At 33.9% G+C, this 19,978-nt stretch overlaps 2 protein-coding genes across 2 annotated transcripts; one reads left to right on the top strand and one right to left on the bottom strand.

Moving 5' to 3' along the window:
• Positions 1-15: 15 nt before the first annotated feature.
• On the bottom strand, positions 16-8,265 carry LOC110655454 (oxysterol-binding protein-related protein 1D). Its single transcript, XM_021811746.2, has 8 exons — positions 7,249-8,265; positions 5,353-5,706; positions 4,518-4,605; positions 3,583-4,052; positions 3,095-3,250; positions 2,605-2,913; positions 1,446-1,790; positions 16-662 (listed from the first exon to the last, which is right to left on the bottom strand). The coding sequence occupies exons 1-8, from the start codon at positions 7,786-7,788 to the stop codon at positions 489-491; spliced, it is 2,436 nt and encodes an 811-aa protein (XP_021667438.1). The 5' UTR covers positions 7,789-8,265; the 3' UTR covers positions 16-488.
• A 4,518-nt stretch (positions 8,266-12,783) lies between these two features.
• On the top strand, positions 12,784-19,293 carry LOC110655457 (actin-related protein 3). Its single transcript, XM_021811751.2, has 9 exons — positions 12,784-13,288; positions 13,395-13,851; positions 15,677-15,823; positions 16,394-16,486; positions 16,669-16,788; positions 17,409-17,519; positions 17,890-18,015; positions 18,112-18,210; positions 18,741-19,293. The coding sequence occupies exons 1-9, from the start codon at positions 13,242-13,244 to the stop codon at positions 18,819-18,821; spliced, it is 1,281 nt and encodes a 426-aa protein (XP_021667443.2). The 5' UTR covers positions 12,784-13,241; the 3' UTR covers positions 18,822-19,293.
• The last annotated feature ends 685 nt before the right edge of the window (positions 19,294-19,978 follow it).

The following is a 19,978-nucleotide window of genomic DNA, read 5'->3' as shown; positions in this document are numbered from 1 at the left end:
TTTTTTTAAAAAAAAAAAAAAAAGGAGGCTTTCTCATAACATTTACTCTCACCAAATATAGTTTTGCGTCGTTCATGTCATTTTTGTCATCAATATATATAAAAGATGAATGTTTCAAGCACGAAGAATACCAAGAGAATACATCAACTTACTTACCCCTTGAGAACAAAGGGACAAGTCTCAGATAGATTTTACAATATCTAAGCAAAATAATATAAAATTGGGGACAGGAAAATAGTTTCTGTTTGCAAGAGTATGGACAAAAATAAATTGCCCCTCTGCAAGTTTCTAAGACAAGCTAATTTCCTACATCAGTATATGATTACACTTTAGAGAAACTTGTAAATTGTAACTAAGCCAAAAAAAGCTAACTCTAAAATCACATTTTGCGTTCCCAATGATGAGGAATGAGAGAAACGAAGGGAAAAGGAAATTGAATAATGAAATAGAAAGATGCCACCAAAAGTTTAATAGAGAAACCAAGGCAATCATTCTTCAACTAAACGTAAAGGTGAATCACTACTTTGGCCAAATATATCAGGAATTCCATCCCAATTCTTTCTCTCTTTTGCTTCCCAGTACCCCCCTATATAACGATAGCAACCTTCGCCGTCTTTATGAAACCATCTTGGCTGCCAACCCCTTTCCTGCAACTTCCTTGCCTGTGCCAGAAGGATAACAAAGGTCACTTCGGCATGTCTTTTGTTCAAGACAATCCAATGATTATTTAAGTTGTAAATAAACTAGAGCATCACTACATATTATCATTCTAAACAATTTGCACTGATAAAACAATTGAACTAATGACAAAAGGTATAATAACATAAAGAACCGAAGTTCCAATTGCAAGAGCTTTGACAGAGAATCTGCCGACTTAAGTTCCATACATAAGTTAATTTGTGGCAAAATATTACATAGCCAACACAACCAAGGTTTTTCAACTGGAACTGTAGAGAGAATGTGCTGACTTAAGTTCTATACATATGTTAATTTGTGGCAAAATATTATCACATTAAATCAATCTTTAAAAATCAACATCAATTTGAAACTTAGACTTAAAAGTAGGATTGAATCACTTAATTAAAATCAATATTATTATTATTATTGTTATATTTTTTTTAGTTTTTATGCATGTAATATAACAATAAATAAATTATTTTGATTCAATTAGTTAGTTGAATTTAAGAAAATAAAAAGAAAAAGAAAAAGAAAAAGAAAAACCAACCAAAACCAAACCAGTTGGACCACTTAAACCAGTCTCAATATACTGGTTTTGGTTTGCTTTTTCTGTGATCAGTTCAGGATTTGGGGGTAAGGTTCGGTTCCCCGAACCATGCCTATAGACCAGTTCTTAAAGCCTAGCACACAACTATATTAATACAAAATTGCAGGCTTTATTAAGCATACTCGTCACCTAGCTCAACAATAGGCGTGCCAGTGAATACCTGTCTTTGTAACTGTTCAAGTCTCAACTTCTCTGCATTTGCCAACTCATATTCCCCATTTTCGAGGTGTCTCTGATCTGGCCTCAGCCTTGAGTCTGTGGGAGGCAATTTCTCCAACAAGCCAGGAGTCAGTTCATTCAAGGATATCGCAAAAGGGGTGAGATTGTATCTTGTCTTGGTAACTGATTTGTCTCTTTCCCAAAGCAAGACAGCTTCTGTCATTGGATCATACCCCTTTGGCTTTGTAGCTGGATCACCTAGTACATAGTACATTGCTTCATCCCACTTTCCCACTAACATTGCTACCTTCTCTCCAGTTCTATTATCTTGTACGAATCCGTGAACCTACAATTGAGAAAAGAACAATAAGAGAAATTAATGATGAGAGTGCTGCAAGGGAGATATCTATTTTATACAAGGGTAAACCTTACATCATAGCTCTTCATATAATCCAAGATTTCCAACTTCTAATGGATCAAGCATTAATACCCTATTCATGTAGATAGCACATGCTAAATTTCAAATTGATTAGTTCTTTATAAATTTTTCATACACACAATTCTTTGCAATTGAAATCTACATAATATGCTTTGTAAAATGTAGAATAATACAAGTAGAGCTATTCAATGGGAATAAGAAAAACTCATTCATACTTGTCAATCTGCTATCGGCGAGAAAATGAGTATCTACACCATCCACTATTAATTGATGTTAGTTTTCCTCCCCCTTTGGGTACTGATGGACAGGCCAATTATAAATATGGAACATATGAGCAACTTCTAAGTTGAAAAGAACAAAATTTCCAAAGAGGAGGTTATGAAAAACTGCAGCCTCTCATTCATGATAATATTTTATTTGATTTGCAAATTTGGATTTTTCATGGATATGGTATAACAGAAAGGAAAGAACTACAAATTATGAGGTTGATTCTTCTGGAAATACCAAATCGTACATCAGTGATCAAATTCTAACCAAAAGACTGCTAGTGGTCATCAACAATCAAGGGTCTTGAAAAGCAAATTTTTCATTATCAAAATACAGCCGAGATAAATAAAAGCTACAAATTCATAACAGAAGAGTAAAGGACTCTTGCATCAATAAATAGTGCATTAGAGTGTCCAAGAATAGCCCTTATCATTTATTTGCAAGTATAAAGTACCTGATGAGGATTTCGGTCTATGATGGACTGCTCTTTGAACTTGAGCTTGCAAGAGTAATTGCCACTACCTTTGATGCGCATGGTGCCATAGTGATCACAATATAGTTTTCCAAGTATAATGTTGTATATAGAAGTGGTGACCTTGCTCCACTGGAAGGTCTCACCATCCTCAAACTGCAGGGTAAGGACACCAACAGGATCAAGCTGAATAGACCGCCCCCAAAACTTCCCTTTGATATTGGAGTCTGCCCAGAATTTCCAGCCTCTTCCCTCACAGTGACAAGCAACAATCATTGGGTGGTGACTTACCTGAATGAAAGTGGCCCATCAAGGGACATATAGAGGATGAAACAAAATGCCATGACTGTCTATTACCGCACAATCAACAATGAGGAATAACAGTAAACTCATTTTTATTAGCATGGCACTCGCTTATGGCTATGCATCTAGTTTAAGAAACTTATTATTTTGGATGAAGAAAGAGCAGTACCTTTTCAGAGAAAAAACGAAGCCCTTTATCTGGATAGTCAGCTTCATAGGTCTCCCCTAGGAGAGGGTTGAAGGGCTTGCACTGCCGTCCTTCTGTTGAGGCGTAGCCAGATACAGCAAAAGCTGCAATGTTCAGAATTCTCATCAATTCATTCCCCTGCAACATGTAAAATCCTTATTGCACATGAAAATCAAACAGAAAATAATGATATAACATAATAACTACCATAAATCATACAAATGGAACTCAAGAATGAAGATTATTGAATACAGTGATAGCAGTTAAGGATTTTCAGAAAACTTCAGCTGACACTAATAATTTTCTGCTACCGTATTTATCTATAACATATGATGTGCCAAACTACAACACAGTGAGGTAGTTGTTTTGAGACTAAGCTGATGTAACAACTATTTAGACCTCAAATATAGCAAGCAGATCGAGGTTAAAAACTATTCCATCACAAAAGAGAAGATAGCTGAGGACTTCACCTGCTTCCCCCATTCCAGCGCTCGATCAACCAAGTATGAATATTCCAAATCCTCAAAGCACTTCTGTAGCGAAGAGAGTGGTTCATTAAAATAAACAGGAAGACAAACTCCAGACAAGTCCTTCCCAATATTGTCCTTAATAATTGACCACAGGCCAACAGGCTTCTCTTTTTCCTTTGGTTCTGGCAAATTATCTCTTCTTTTAACAAATGGATATTGGATTGTCCTGATTTCCTTCACAAATGCCCCATGTAAGTTATCAGACAAAAATGGGTTATCATATACACATGCATTTCCCATAGTTTCCCTACTTCTATAGGAGGCACTTCTTAAAGCATCAGAAGAGAAAAAGTCATTTGTATCAAAAAATGTCCCATCATCTTCATCTGTTTCAACATCTGGTCCCTCTTGACTTTCATTATCAACTTCAGAATCACTTGGACTGCCCTCAGACATGACAGAGTAGAAATCTGAGACGTAGAAGGAATACAGATATCATTAAATCTTCAACAATGAAATGACCACAAGTCTCTTCAGGAAAAACAAAATTGCCAAGGAAAGGAAATCTTGAGCAATGCAGCTAAAGTTTCCCACAGCTGGAAAAGATATCACAAAGATTGATGAGGAACCAGCCATGTGGCGATACATACAAAACTATACCAAATGGATAAAATGGAATGCCTAAATGGTAACCACCACTTCTATGTCCAATATGTAAAACATCGCAATCTCACTCATCAAAATAACAACCATGTAAATCCTTTTGGCTTCATGAATCATGTTAAATTTAAAGACAAATATTTAGTATCCAAGAACACTATGTAATTGATTAAACTATTCCAAATGTTCAATACTGACCAAAAACATCAACTTGGGTCAGCGTTATGTTCCCAATGATAGTATGAAGATAAAGGAACTATAGAAGCATAACTAACCACTAAATCTTCTATTCGCCTGTCCACAATATGATTCACGCTCCTTTGTTTCATCCACTACAGTAGTTTCCAGCTCTATTTTCTCTGTCTGCAAAACAGTTTCAAAACAAAATTTGTTACTCATCTATAAAGGAAGTTTTCCAGCAGTAGATTCAGCAGTATATGCAGAGGAGAACAATTTTGCAAAGTAGAGAAAGTAAAATAAGATAAAATATGCTGGAATACCAATTGAGTGCAAATTCATAAATGATAGAAATCCAAAATGCAGTCAGAATTTATGTTTTAAAGCACAGCTTGCAGAAATTTGTTTAAGTCGCATAAAACAATAAAACACTAGTATCTTCAAGGACATGGAAAGTCAACTTTTTGAAGCGTTACAACAAATCATGTGCCTTCTTATTGGAGAATTCAATGACTATACATAAAAGCCAAACTTCTTAATTATCTTCCCAATGATGATAAGAATGTGCTACAAGACACAGAAACATGTACAACTGACTGATAAAAGAAAAAAGAAATATATTCGTTGGCATATTCTACAGATTGTTCAACAGATAATGAATGGTAAACACACGTCTGCTCCACTCCACTTGAGCAAAAATCTCACATAGCAACACCAATACCTGTTTCAATGTGATGGTCAAATGATGTTCAGCATTTAATTGTTCTCAAACTATATAAAATGCAAAAATTAAAAAAAAAGGGACAAACAAACACAAGCAATCCTGCTTCATGTTCACAATTCTACAACAAGAAGGCATGTTTGTCATGCTTGCAAATGCTCAACTTTAACTTTTACACTGTACCTAGATGAAAATGACAGAATGGATAGTACCTCTAACTGCCTCAATGTGTCTAACAACATTAAGTGTTTATGTCGAAGAGCCTTCAACTGATTTTGCAACTCAAAGAGTTCTAAGCGCATAATTGACTCGCAGTCTTGGATGACTGCTTCACCAATGCCCTCCTGCAATAAGCGCTGTTTTAATTTCTCAGTAGAAACAACATCTTCATAAGGTGAAAAATCAATGCTCGTCAACACTCTAGGGAAAAGATCTTTAGCAGCCTGCAGTGACTCGAGCCATGCTGCTCTATCCTCTCTTGATACGCATCGCAAGTGTAGAGTTTTTGTCCCAGTGAAAATGGTAAGCCTTTTATCATCTGATTTGCTTGCACGAACTGATGAAACCTGCATACCAATTAAGTCCAAAGTAACCACTCAGTTACCCAATAAACAGATGAACTTGTAGAAAATAGAGGTCAGAAGCATGCAAATATTGCCTCTCATCATGCATTAGACAAATGAGAGAATATGAATAGCGCTGATGTCATGAGCGGAGTCAATGATCAAAATCATGCTCCAGATTCTATATACTCAAACGGAAAGAGACTCTTAAGGAGCACTGAAAGAAATTAGGATTAGCAATTTAGCACCTGACAGGAGTTGCCAGATTCAAAGGTATTTGAATAAGAATATCAACCTCAAATAGCTTGTTGGATATTGGTTTTGACAGAATCCATTGGCATATTGATATGAAATGACCATCTTCATTAGTTTTCAACTGATATGCAAGTAATGGATTAATTTGGGCAATGAAAACTAAGGAACATACAGGCTACAATCAGCCAGATCTGTGTTGGTCATTTCATGTTAATATTGGGATAATGTGTTGCCCAAATTACCATACTTCCATTAATAGTATTATGAAAGATTATTCCTGAGTATCAATTTACAACACATTTGCTATGCTACAAAACCTCATTTAAAGACCAACATGGGGATATAAGCTATTGAAGGGGCAAAAAACTAAGGAACTTACAGGCTACAATCACCCAGATCTGGGTTTGTCATTTTATGTTAATATTGAGATGATGTGCGCCCAGACTACCATATTTCAATTAATAGTATTATGAAAGATTATTTCTGATTATCAATTTACAACACATTTGCTATGCTACAGAACCTCATTTAAAGACCAACATGTGGATATAAGCTATTAAAGGGGCCATGTAATTCAACTCACAGCATTTTTCTATAGCTGTGTTTTACTCCTCTGAGTGCATTATTCACATTGAGTTCTGAAATGAAGAGATGAGTATTTATTTGACAAATATTCTTTTCATTAAAAGTTTTTGTTCCCCTGCAAAGGATTGGATTTTAACCCTTCTTCCCCAACGTTGTCAAAGATATCATGCATATCAGATTTCACTATAGTTCTCTACTCGCTGACCATAGCCTACGATGATCCAATCAACTCTCGTCCATTAGATGTCATTTATTTTCATTACTTCCCATACACTACCACAAATCTTTTTCCCCTCTTCTTTAAATAAAATTGGAACCAGAGTCGATTTGCATAGTTGAACGCCTAAAACACTGTAATCCCTCAAAAAAAAATTGATTTGATTGGCTCCCCCGCTTAGTGAGTCATAATTCACAAAGCAACAGACTATAACAGATCACCGAATCAAACAAAGGATACTAAATAATTTCATAGATGTCCATACTCCAATAAAACAGGAAGAACCAGGAAAAAGTCAGAGATAGGAATTTCTCACGAACTTTAAAAAATTGACACACAGTTTGCACATCCTCCAAATATACCCCTACACACGCTTTTCCTTTTTACTAAAAATAACGTTAAACGCCACATACATCGCCAGCCACGATAAGCAAGCAAAAAGAGACACATCACCTTCCACGTCTATACAAAGAAACAAAGAAACAAACCTTCAAATGGATTTCGCCGAATGGTTTGCACTGTCTGGCGGCTGCAGCGGCGCTCAAACCGAGTCGATTACTACTCCAATTGGCCTTTCTCATGTACCTCAAAGATTCCTCTCCGATCACCCTAACATCCTTCTCCCTCGCCGGACTCATCAAAATCTTGTCAGGTCCATGAATCTTATAATACGATAGCACTCCATCCTCGAGCACGAACCATCTCGACCTCCATCCCTTCCCGTAATTCACCCATTTGTAGAGAATCCCCGCCACAGCGCCACTCACGCCGCCATTCACACTATATGCCTTTGAATCCCTAGCTTCAACAACCAATTCTTCAACGTCTTGATTTCCAACGGCGGCATACCTATCCAAATCAGTACCGACCGACGATACCTGAGCTGAGAAACTAGGTTTGGAGCACTGGTTGACTGTTTTATCAGCAACTTCAAGACCTAACTGAGACTGGTTATCAGATTTCTCCACCACTGGGTTAGCCCGATCCCGATCGATGGAAACCGGAGCAATGCAGCAGAGAGGATTCATCTCGTTAACTAACAAAGCATCGATCACGCAAATGCACGAGACAACAAGCACTGATCACACAAGGAGAGCTGCAGGAGCTCCGATTCGGCGTAGTTGAGGTCAGAGAGGAAATGCAGGAGCCGATCGGAACTCAAAGAAGCGAAACGTTTCGGAAATGACATAAGATCGGAAACGAAACGGGACTAAATGGAGTCTATTAGAAGGAAAATTTGCAGAGGGCACGCAGATCCATTTAAAGGCAGAGGACAGTAATGAGAAGGCACAGAGTAGAGGACAGTGAGGCCTGAAACGTAGCGTAGGTTAAGCTACGGATAGAGAGGGAGCATTAGAGGAACAAAATAATAAATAATATAATATAATAATATAAATATTAAATGCATGGAATTGGAGGGTGGTGATGATTGTGGAGAGACAGCTAACGTGCGCATTTGTGAACAGGTGGTGCGGTGGTGATTTGGGGATAGCACTAGCATGAGTTGGGGATAGCATTAGTAGGGAAGAGAACCGTTTCTTTGTCCGTTGGGTGAGGTGACGAACCCCTTGCCTTTTTGGGCCTCTGGCCCATTATTATCCGTAAGGTTTGGCTTAAATTACTTGGCTGCCCTCCCCTCTTACTCTTAAATTTTGTTCTCCTGTTTAAAGAATTAATGAATTTGTCATTAGTTAAAATAAGAAAATAATAATTTTTATTTATTTCATAAAAAAATAATTTATATTTAAAATATATATATAATTTTTTTATTAAATAATATCAAAAATAAAATTAAAAAAATTTAAATTTTATTTCATAAGACACTATTTTCTAATTATTATAAATAATTTATATTTTTTCAGATATCAATAATGATTAGATTAATGGATTAATAGTGAGTAATCGGATAAAAAAATGGGAGACTAGCCTCTTGATGCCATCAATGTTGTACTGTAAAGGAGAAAAATTTTTTCAAAGTAAAATATTTTATTTTATTTATATAATTCTCTACCAAAACATGAGCATGCTTTCCACTTACTATTTTGTATATCTTTATTATTTAATTATAATATTTACTTAAAATTTAAAAAATAAAAAATAAATATTTTTTGTTAACTATTTTTTAAAAGATATTTTTAATGGAGCATTTTCATTCAAAAAAATTAATCCGCTTCGGAACAATTGTCATTCTTACACAAAACTACTCTCCACCAAATATAACGAAGCCATCCTTGCAAGCCTAGCACCTCCCCTCCTCCTATCGCCTTATTATGTTCTTGATGCAGACGCCCTTCTTCCTCAGCATCGATTGAGAATTTTGGCTGAAAAATCATTGAGAAATTCCCTGATTTCAAAATCAAATAATGGCTGCAGTGGCCGTTGCGAAGCGCCAATTGCTAGAGTAAATCTCTGGATTGGATTATTAAGTCGTCAACGCTGGAGTCCTTCGGTTTTGTATTAGGTTCGTCCTTTATTAGGGTGGTGGCATTCCTTTTTCCTGTACTCAATTCCTTGATTCCATCAACAATGGGTTTTGCAATTTCACTCTTTAGAACGGGTAGAGAGTTGACATAAAGATGCTTTGAGTGGTGAGATAAAGAAGGGAGAGAAAGAAGATATCACAATATTATACAAGGATATTTTTATCATTCTATAAACAGTTAATGGTTAATTAAGCTCAATTTGCACAGTTATAACTGAAATTAAAAGTGACGGGCTAGATTATTTTAAATTAAAAATAGATAGATTCAGTTATATTTTTTTACCAAATGTAATAATTAAATTATATATTACCTTAAAGAAAAATTAAATAATATCAACAAAATTTAAATTAATGCCACCACATAATTATATTTAAGGTAGTATTTGATATAAATGAATTTATAAAATTTTGTAGAATTTATTTATGAATATAAAATTTTAATGTTTAATTTAAATTAAAATTCATTTTAAATTTTTAATAATCAATTTTATGAAATTTATTATAATTAAACTAAATTTCATCAAAATTGATAATATTTATAAATGAGTTCTAAATTTAAAATTACATATATTTTAAATAATAAAATTATCCTCTCATTATGTATTATTTTATTTTATTTATTATAAATATAAAATTTATTTTATTTGAAATAAATTTCATATTTAATATAAAATATACTAATAAAAGAAATAAATCTTACCAAAAAATTAAATCTAACAGAGTCTAAATGTGAAATTGTAAATTTGTAGGAATTGAATCTAAATCATTAAAAAAAAAAGAAAAAATAAATTATTCTTTTTCATTTCATTATATTTCAGTTTTTTAAATATATATACTGCAATTAAAAATTACAATTCTTACAAAATTATGACATTTTGATTCATTTAATTTTAATTGATAATGAATTAAAACCTCTAATTTTAGAAAAGATTCAAATATCATTAAATTAAAATTGATTATTATGATTTTTTTTTAAATAATTAGTTTCAATAGATACTCAAACTGAGTATCTCACAACCTTAAAAACAATGCCATACCACTGAATTAAAATGAAATTATAAAAAATTAAATATCTCATTTTTATGTTACATAAAAGAGATTTTAACGACTAAAAATTATGGGTGGAAATATGTGTGGATTGAGACAAGTAATTTTATGAGAAATTCTTATTTATATATGATTTAATAAATTTAAAATATAAATATGTAAAATTTATATGTTTGATAAATGTATCACATCATATATTATGTGTTTTAAATTAACAGTTGATCAAATTTAAATAAAAAAAAAAATTCTGATCTTAGAGGGAATATTTGAAATAATTTAAAGAAGGTGAAAGCGATTAGTGAACAATGGAATGAATATCAGTAATAGTATTTAGCCTTTTGTTGGAGTTGTACCCTTTGTGGTTGTTGTGGATGAGATGAAAGGAGATTTAGGACTTTGGTTTCTCTTTGAGCCATTCATTTGGATTGTCTATTCAAACCAATACACAATTCTTGAATTTTTACCACATTTTGACTATTTTTTTTAAATTTATATATATTACAAATTCAATCCATCACCTCTATCATCCGAACATAATCAATTCAAATACAGTAATATCAATTTCAGCATCTCCCCATAACCTGAATGTAGATAGAAAATCATTATCATAATTAATTCATGTCATTTTATTGATGTAGATTATATTTTTTTTTAAATGTAGCTAATGAAACTACAATATAAAAAATAAATTATAATTCGATAATATAAGATGACTTTTAATTAATATTAAATAAATTAAATAAAAATATTTTATTTTTTTATATATATATATATTTATTTATTTATTGACTTTAAGAATAAGTGGTGAGCGACACAAATTCTTTGGACGGAAGGCAGAGAGTTTTGTAACAGAGAATTGTTTGCAAATCTCATGATTATCTTGTTTCTTTTGGCACTGTTTTAAGAGAAATTGTTGAGAAAAATATTTTTTTAAAAGTTTAATTAAAGAAGATAAAAATTAATTAAAAAATAAATTTAATATATTTTAATTATAAAAATTTAAAAATAATTAAATAATTTATTTAAAATTAATTTGTTCAACAATATTTTTTTTAGTCTTTAATCTCAATCCCAAACAGATGTTAAATAATGGACAAAAGGCTTCCATTGACACTCCTTTTTGCTTACCTAACACAAAATCAATGATAGTAATTTTTTTCTTTTCTTTTACAATTTAATGGAATTTACTTTTTTTAAACCAACTTGACCGGGATTTAAACATGAGAACTAATAATTCTGAGACAATTATCACTAAATTAATTTTTAAAATAAAATTAAAGCTCATTAATAATTCAATAAATATTTAATAAATTAAGATATCGAATGAGTTATCTAATTAAAAATTTTAATTTTTTTTATTATAAAATTAATAAATTTTAAAATATAAATTTAACTCAACTTAATTAAATTTTTATCTAAAAAATTTGATATCGATTATATGAATTCTTTTTTTTATTCTAAATTTTCAAATTTTAAAATATATAAATAGAAAAAATTAATAAAATTACTTTTAATAAGTTAAATTATTATTAATTAATATATTAATTATATTATTAATATGATTATATTCAACTTATTTAGAATATAAAATAATAAAAATGTAATTTATTTTTATAATATATTTTTAATTAATTTTTATTTAATCAAAATCAATAAATTGATGTGATGGGAATTATATCACTTCAAAATTTCAGAATGGCTGCCGACATTTTTGGATTAAATATCACAAATAATACAACTTCTTAGTGATCTATCAATGTCAAGGTTGATGAGTTGAGAAACTGTAAATGATGTGAACAGTAATTCTATAATCCCATCAGAAGAGAACAGACAGTAGTAGGTTTGGTGCAACTTAATAACGTCTACATCAAAACCCTAATTTTCTTGAACGGATTCATTTTACCAGCGTACTGATTTAACAAGCTTGTTGGGCCTACTCAATCACTAACCTTCTTCTCATGGATTTGGAGATTTGTTAAGCAGAAGAAGATCGCTAATATCTTCATGTCTTTCAGCCAAGGGGGCACCGACCCCATGAGCTGCATTAATGGATTTAACGGGATTACATGTGCAACTACGTTGGCGCATATGCTCCTTTTCCACCACCTTTTATTTATTATTTTGAACTGATTTTTGATAGTGGGAAGGCAACTTTGGATTCTCTGCAAGTAATAAAAATTCTTTATAAGTAAGGGGCCAAATACTATAAGAGATTTTAATATTTTTAAAAAATAATCGATTAAAATTGCGTTGATTCTGCATTCCGATTCCAATTTCTAAACCCCCGGCGGTTTCAGAACTGGACCGGGCTGGCCCGCTGGCCAGTCTAATCATTACTTTTGATTTTATAAGTGAAAATGGGCCTTAGCCACCGTAAACGTCACACCACGGTACCGCCACTCTGATTCCAACACTCATAGGTCCCACGTAAGTTTAAGAATCTGACGGTCGAAAATCGTACGATAGTCAATTGACTGTCCTCATTAAAATTAAAATAACAATCCCACGAAGACGAGAGAGAGAGTCGTCGTCGTCGTTTCCGTGTTGGGTTGGGTGCTTTGTGTTTAGTTTGTATAGGCAAGGCAAGGAAAGAATCCAAATCGAAAACACACAGCAGATTCATACACAGATTAGATAAGCAGAGAGCGGTGAGGATGATGATGCTCAAGTTGATGAAGACACCAAATTTTCTGTGCATTTGTTGAGATGGGTAGATTTTTATCATTGTTATTATTCACCAACTCTAAGCTGCCATTATCATTGAGTCGCTGCTTTCACTTGGGATCTAATTCTACCCTCATCACCATCACCAATTCACCTTCCTTTTTGCGCTTCTCTAAGCGCCCTTCCCGACCATGAACCTCTCTCTCATCCCCTCTCTTGGATCTCCCTCGCAGATCCTTCTTCAATTCCTCCACCACCGTTTTCTCTTCCTCTTCCTCTCCCATTCGCATGGACCCCACCTCTCGCCCTGCTGTCGTCATCGACAATGGCACCGGGTATTCTCATTTTCTTTTTATTATCTTCAGGGTGTTTGATGAAATTTTCCAATTGGGATTTTGCTGAATTGTGAATTTTTTGTTTGGTATTATGGTTGTTTTGCAGGTATACTAAAATGGGTTTTGCGGGAAATGTAGAGCCATGTTTTATTTTACCAACTGTAGTTGCTGTTAACGATTCTTTTCTTAATCAATCTAGAACTTCTAAAGCGAATTGGCTTGCGCAGCATAGCGCTGGGGTTATGGCCGATCTAGACTTCTTTGTTGGAGAGGAGGCCATTGCTAAATCGAGATCGAGTAATACTTATAATCTTAGCTATCCAATCAAACATGGTCAGGTTGACAATTGGGACGCCATGGAAAGGTACTGGCAGGAGTGTGTATTCAATTATTTGCGATGCGATCCAGAGGATCATTACTTTCTTTTGACCGAGAGCCCACTTACTGCACCGGAGAGTCGCGAGTACACCGGTGAGATTATGTTCGAGACGTTTAATGTTCCTGGGCTTTATATTGCGGTCAATTCGGTGCTTGCTCTAGCAGCTGGTTACACAGCATCCAAGGTTTGTTGGTTTTGAGGATTGTGCTGTTTCTTTGATTTCAATTATGAACATTAGAGGATTGAATTGAACACGCATAGCATTGAAATGACTAGTTATGTGCTGTTGTATATCAATGGCTGGCATTTTAAATTTTGAGAATTATGCTGCTTGTCCAATTTAGAGCTATGCACTTGCTTTTGGGTCTTGAAAGTTGGAATGGAAATGACAATTACATGAGATATATTGTGACTTATCTGCCAGATAATTGCATGAGAATGACATTTGCTGAAGCTGAAATAGAATATTGAAGAATTGAATGTGAAATTGTTAATCCTGAGTGAGGGGTCCCATTTAGAGCTTGTCTGAAATTGAGTTTGAATTTTTTTTTTTTTTTTTTGGGAAAAATGTCATTTCAAATGCAGTTGAAAAAGGTGGTTTGAAAAAAGCCGTTTTGTTATATTGAAATTCTTATAACTCATACATGTCAAATTTAAATTAAAAAATCAAAATTAAAATGTCTCTAATAAACATTTTTGTGATGACGCATTTCTCAACAACTTAAATAGTAAACATGGTATTTGAGTTTCACATCCTCTTCTGCTTTACTAACAGTTAGGCACTTTTTGAATCATTGTGTTTCTTCTTTATGAACAGGATGAAGTTGTCCACCGCATTAAGCTTATGTTCTTACTTTAAATCTAGCACATGGCAATCTGACATATAAGTAATGCACAACTTCATCAATCAACTTGATTTTTTTTCCCTCTCCTTTTTATCTTTTTATTGGGAGGAGCAATCTCAAAATGAATTATTTCATCCATTGAACATTATGTTCAGCGATTCTAGGGGGCGCATTGGGTGCATGTCTTTGTGAGAGGGTCTGTAAGCTATTTCATAGGGAAAGGCATGTCAGTTTTAAGCAAAATGTAGAAGGCAGTGATAAGTTGTGTCCATAGATTTTTGATGGACTTGCGTCTGAGGGTAGAATTATTCATAGCATGCTCATACACAGACCCACAACATTTTTTTTTTTAAATCCTCAACTAGTTTTGGAATAAAACTATTGTGGAACTAAAGTTTTATTAAATTGAAAACTTGGAGATCAGCCTTAAATTTGGTCAGTGTAAATGTGATTATCCTTGGCCTTTGTGTTTGAAGTCTATGAGGGCATTGGATCTGGTATTATTTGCATCAATGCACCAAATATTATTTCTTGGTCAATTGTTTTTTTTTTTTTATTTTATTTTTTATTTTTTTATTTTTTGCAAAATGCTTATAGATAAGTATCAGGATTGAGTAGTAGTAGGTACTTGGGTAAGCAATACTTTATTGAATGTGAGAGTGATAAACATTTGTCCTTGAATATTATTATTTTAGTACATTGAAAGAGGCCTCAATGTTTTGGCTTTGAAAGGTTTGCTAGTATTCTTAAGAGGGATTTTAAAAGGAACTAAAGTTTCATGGAGCTTGATATGGAATATATTGAAGTCATCAAGTTGAGGTGTTTGCTATTTTGCTGTTGAATCAATCAAGTACACTGCTGTTTTGGTTGCCTAATTGTATCTTTAGTTCTTTACATCTGACACGGACTGTTAATGCATTTAGGCATAAAGGGTTGTAATTCAATTATAACCAATGATTGTGGTGGTGGTTTATTTCATTTTTCCTCTTGTGGATTACTAGCAATGAGTGAAGGCACTTAACTATGGGTTTTTTTCTCCTTTTTAATTTACAAAAATTTCCCTTCTATAATTTTTTAGTTGAAATCTAAGTTCATTTTTATATCATTCTTAATGTCCAGTATGATGATATTTTTCCTTTGAGATTGACTTACAGTTATTTTCAGTGTGAGATGACAGGGGTTGTGGTGGATGTTGGAGATGGGGCTACTCATGTTGTACCTGTTGCTGATGGTTATGTTATTGGGAGCAGCATTAAGTCAGTTCCTATTGCTGGTAAAGATGTCACTCTCTTTATTCAGCAGCTCATGCGGGTATGTCTTCAATTTTTAATAGTAGGGCTCTGTGGTTGCTAGCATTTTGTAGATATATTTCCTTGATATCATCTTTTGGACTATATTTGGTTCTAGTTTGAAAAGAGGACAGAAGCAAATGAGAGGGAGGCAGGAAAAGGAAGATGCATGATTTTTCATTTAGCATTCCCTTGTTTATGGTTGTTCACTAATCTGATTGATTCAGATGATTTGAATATTAAAAAAACATCCATAAAAATAATATATAATAAGTTTGAGAGGTAAAAAATAGCGTTGCTTTGATTGTATCATTTTACTATAATCACGTTCCTGGGAGCTTGCTCTCGTTATGCTAAAATAAAAAAAAAACCTCATAAAGTCAAGGGTTCTGTAGTTTGTACTGGTGGGAGAGATAGATCAGTATGCTAGATTGGCTTTTTTTTTTTTTTTGGCTTTCAAATGCTTTAAACACCGCATTTGTGGAAGTCATTAAAAGGCTCCATAAGTGATAATTTTAAATGTTTTGATTTGTGGATTGTATGTAATAATTTGTGTTCATGGCTTCTTGCTTGTTAAAATTGTATGTTGCAGGAAAGAGGAGAGAATGTACCACCAGAAGATTCATTTGATGTAGCTCGAAAAGTGAAGGAAATGTATTGCTACACATGTTCTGACATTGTTAAGGTAAATTTGCTCCCTTTAAATTGTGAGTTAAATAGATTTGTGAAACGTATGGATTTAGTTTCCTTCATTTTTCATTATAAGCATGACAAATTCCATTGCAATAAGTACATCATTTTGCCTTGTTTGTTATTACATGTGTGTGATTCATGTGATAAATATAATTCTTTCTCAAATGATTCCAGGAGTACAACAAGCATGACAAAGAACCAGCGAAGTATATTAAGCATTGGAGGGGTATTAAACCCAAAACAGGGGCACCATACTCCTGTGATATTGGCTATGAACGATTTCTTGGCCCTGAGGCATGTTCTATGTGTTCTATCTTCCTTTGTTAGACCTTTTTTTCTTGCCGTAGCCTTAAATATTTGATTGAATTACTACCCAGAATTTTCTTAATCAAGTAAGGTCTTCATTATTGTAAGATTGTTTATGCAAATACTATTTTGTTCCTTTCAGCAATTCCAGTTGGAGTTGGTTGTGAAGCCTCAATAACCATAGGAACTAATGGACTTGTAAAATTCCTTCATGTTAATATGCATCTGTTTATTACATGGCAATCCCGAAGCAGTTTTGTTCTGTATTCATGCCATTTAAGTAATTAGTGATATTTCTATTCGTTCTCTCCCATGGTCAGTGCAGTTGTTTTCCTTGTAATCAATATTAAGCCGGTGGGCACTGTTCTTTGTGTGTTCAGGACTAAAATTTGCTTTAGCCATAGCCTTGTGGAATAACATGGTGGCGCTTCGAAAATAACATACTTCTTAGTATCTTCTTAGGTTACTAGATTTAATTCCTTTATTTTGTGGGACAAAATATATTTTGAACTTTGAGTAAACACTAGTGAACTTTGCTGCTTGTGCATTCTTCTCATATAAACAAGCTGCAGTACTTTGTTCTGAGGGTTTGTTAATTTGCTCTTCAGGTTTTCTTTAATCCAGAGATTTATGGTAGCGACTTTACCACTCCTTTACCAGCTGTCATAGACAAGTGTATTCAGTCTGCGCCAATTGACACAAGGAGGGCTTTGTATAAGGTGAAGTCTACCTAAGTTAAGAAAACAAATAATGCTAACTTTGGCATTAGGAATCTGACTCCTTTCCCGAATGCCTAATGGTCTGTGCTGTTGTCTGGCATTTCTTCACCGATGATCTGAGGGTTTTATACTTAGGGCCACATAGCTGTTTTCTTCCTTTTTCAAAAAAATTATTTTTTTTTTTAAAACAAACTTTGACATGAGTTATTCCTTCTAACACATGGTTGTCAGTTGCTAACTTGATTGGTTGTGTACAGTTTACACAAGCAAACATCGCCCTTGCAAATATTTATATTTCCACATTATCTTCTTAGCTCACTAATAGAGTATTTCTTTGACTTGTACATATTGGTTTTGATTCTCATCTTAGAATATAGTGCTATCTGGGGGATCAACCATGTTCAAGGACTTTGGTAGAAGGTTGCAACGTGATCTGAAGAAGATTGTGGATGCACGGGTTCTTACATCTGAAGCTAGACTGGATGATGAAGTAAAAGTAAGCTTTCTGAACCTTATATTATTTCTTCTATTTTTCAGTGGGGTTATTAATAACATAAGAAGTCTGATGATCTTTAATTTTCTGGGTTTCCAGTCACAACCATTGGAAGTTAACGTAGTCAGTCATCCCATCCAGAGATTTGCTGTATGGTTTGGAGGTTCAGTTCTTGCATCAACACCTGAATTTTTTGCGGTATGATTTCTCCCTCTCCTTGGAAACTATATGGCTATTTCATACATTACACTGGAATTTGGAAGCGCACAGTCCTTGCTATTTCTCTCTTTCTGTGTTCTTGATTTGACCTGCCAATCGTCTTTATTGTCATCTCTTCTTGTTCAAATGGAATCTTTGATGTAGGGGTAGAATAGGAGAAACTTTTGTTATATGACTTTTCAATTGAAAATCCTAGATGAAATCATATTGATGTTATTTCACAAGTTAAATATAAGTTGGCCTGTTGTGCCCATTTTATGTTTGGGAATCCTTGAGGGTGTTGATCAAAATTGAGATCCAGATGAATGAAACTAGGTTTTGTCTATGCATGCTTAAATTTATGAGTAAGTTCTGTTCCTTTGAAGTTTCTTCTCTGAATTATGAGGTGATGATATTTTTTGGGGTTGATTTCACAGACTCTTTTGCTTATTATAACCCTCACCATGTTTTATTATTTATTCCTGATTCAAATCAGGACAAAATTGAAAGAATGGTCTACTTCTGTGCAGGCTTGCCACACAAAAGCAGAATACGAGGAATATGGAGCAAGCATATGTCGCACAAATCCTGTTTTCAAGGGAATGTATTAATGCAAAGATCTTATTTGGCTGATGATTCAGCAGTCATTTTCAGATGCCAATGTTTCTTGGAATGACATCATTTTCCACTTCCATCATATGCCTCAATTCACATCCCTTGTTACATCTCTGTATGGTGTTCTTCCATATTCATGGGTCGTGGGAGGCGTTGTAAAGTATGGATGCTCGATCTAAATTGTAACAGAAAAGATGGGTTTCTTGTATTGATTCTTTCATTGGTTATCTCCAGTCTCAAAATCTATAGGATGGCAGTTAATTGTGTTGCTAATGCCTAGTAGGCCTTGCTAGGAACTCTCTTAGGTAAACACAGTCGAGCTGAATTTTTAGTCTTCAGCTCAGTTAGATTATGATACATTTTTCCATCTTCCTTTTGTTTTGTGAATGATTATGACACCATATATATTCATTCGTTTGCATGAGTTGGATTAGTGGAGCTACTAATTGGAATTAGAAATTTGTTTAACCCTTTTCTTCTTGGGTGAAGGATTGTACATTATGCAATCTTTGCTCTAATGATGATCATTGAAGTAGGGCAGTCTTTGGCCCTGGTGAATGGATTTGTAATTAGCAGTAGCTTACTCCTTGGGAACCTGCATGATAACAATCTGATTGAGGGGATTATTTTTTTTTTTTCCCTGGGCATGGATTTGTATGTTGTATCAGCCAATTTTATCTATAATATATGTTCATTGTAGAAATTACAAAAGTGGGTCCTAATTTTTGCCTCAGGTGAGTGAGGGATTGCACCTTTACTTTCATGTGCAGGTAAGGTGCAGTTCATGTTAAAGTTCAATCTGTCATGACCCAACCTATGGGCCGGACCGACACTAGGACCTGGGTCAGTCTAAAGCTACCGATACCGTAATAAGCTTAACTATTTCACAATCCAACTCTAAGGCCCATTTGAGTCTAATTTCAAAAATTCAACAGGACAGAGTCAGGCTATAAAATGGACCATTTAACGGGGGGTTCTTGACTTGCCCGAGCTCAGCTCACCCTCCACATAATCAAAATGTCATAACTCAAAATCGAAGTTCAGCTCTCTCATCCAATCCCATCATGCATACAGTTAATAATTTTACAAGTCCAACATAATTTTTATAATACAGGTTCAAAATAAAAATAAGTGCTTCTAATACATGTGGAGT

The sequence above is a fragment of the Hevea brasiliensis genome, chromosome 7, assembly GCF_030052815.1.
Source record: "Hevea brasiliensis isolate MT/VB/25A 57/8 chromosome 7, ASM3005281v1, whole genome shotgun sequence".
Taxonomy (NCBI): domain Eukaryota; kingdom Viridiplantae; phylum Streptophyta; class Magnoliopsida; order Malpighiales; family Euphorbiaceae; genus Hevea; species Hevea brasiliensis.
The sequence above is the reverse complement of the archived record's forward strand: the minus strand, read 5'-3'. Positions and strand labels throughout refer to the sequence as shown.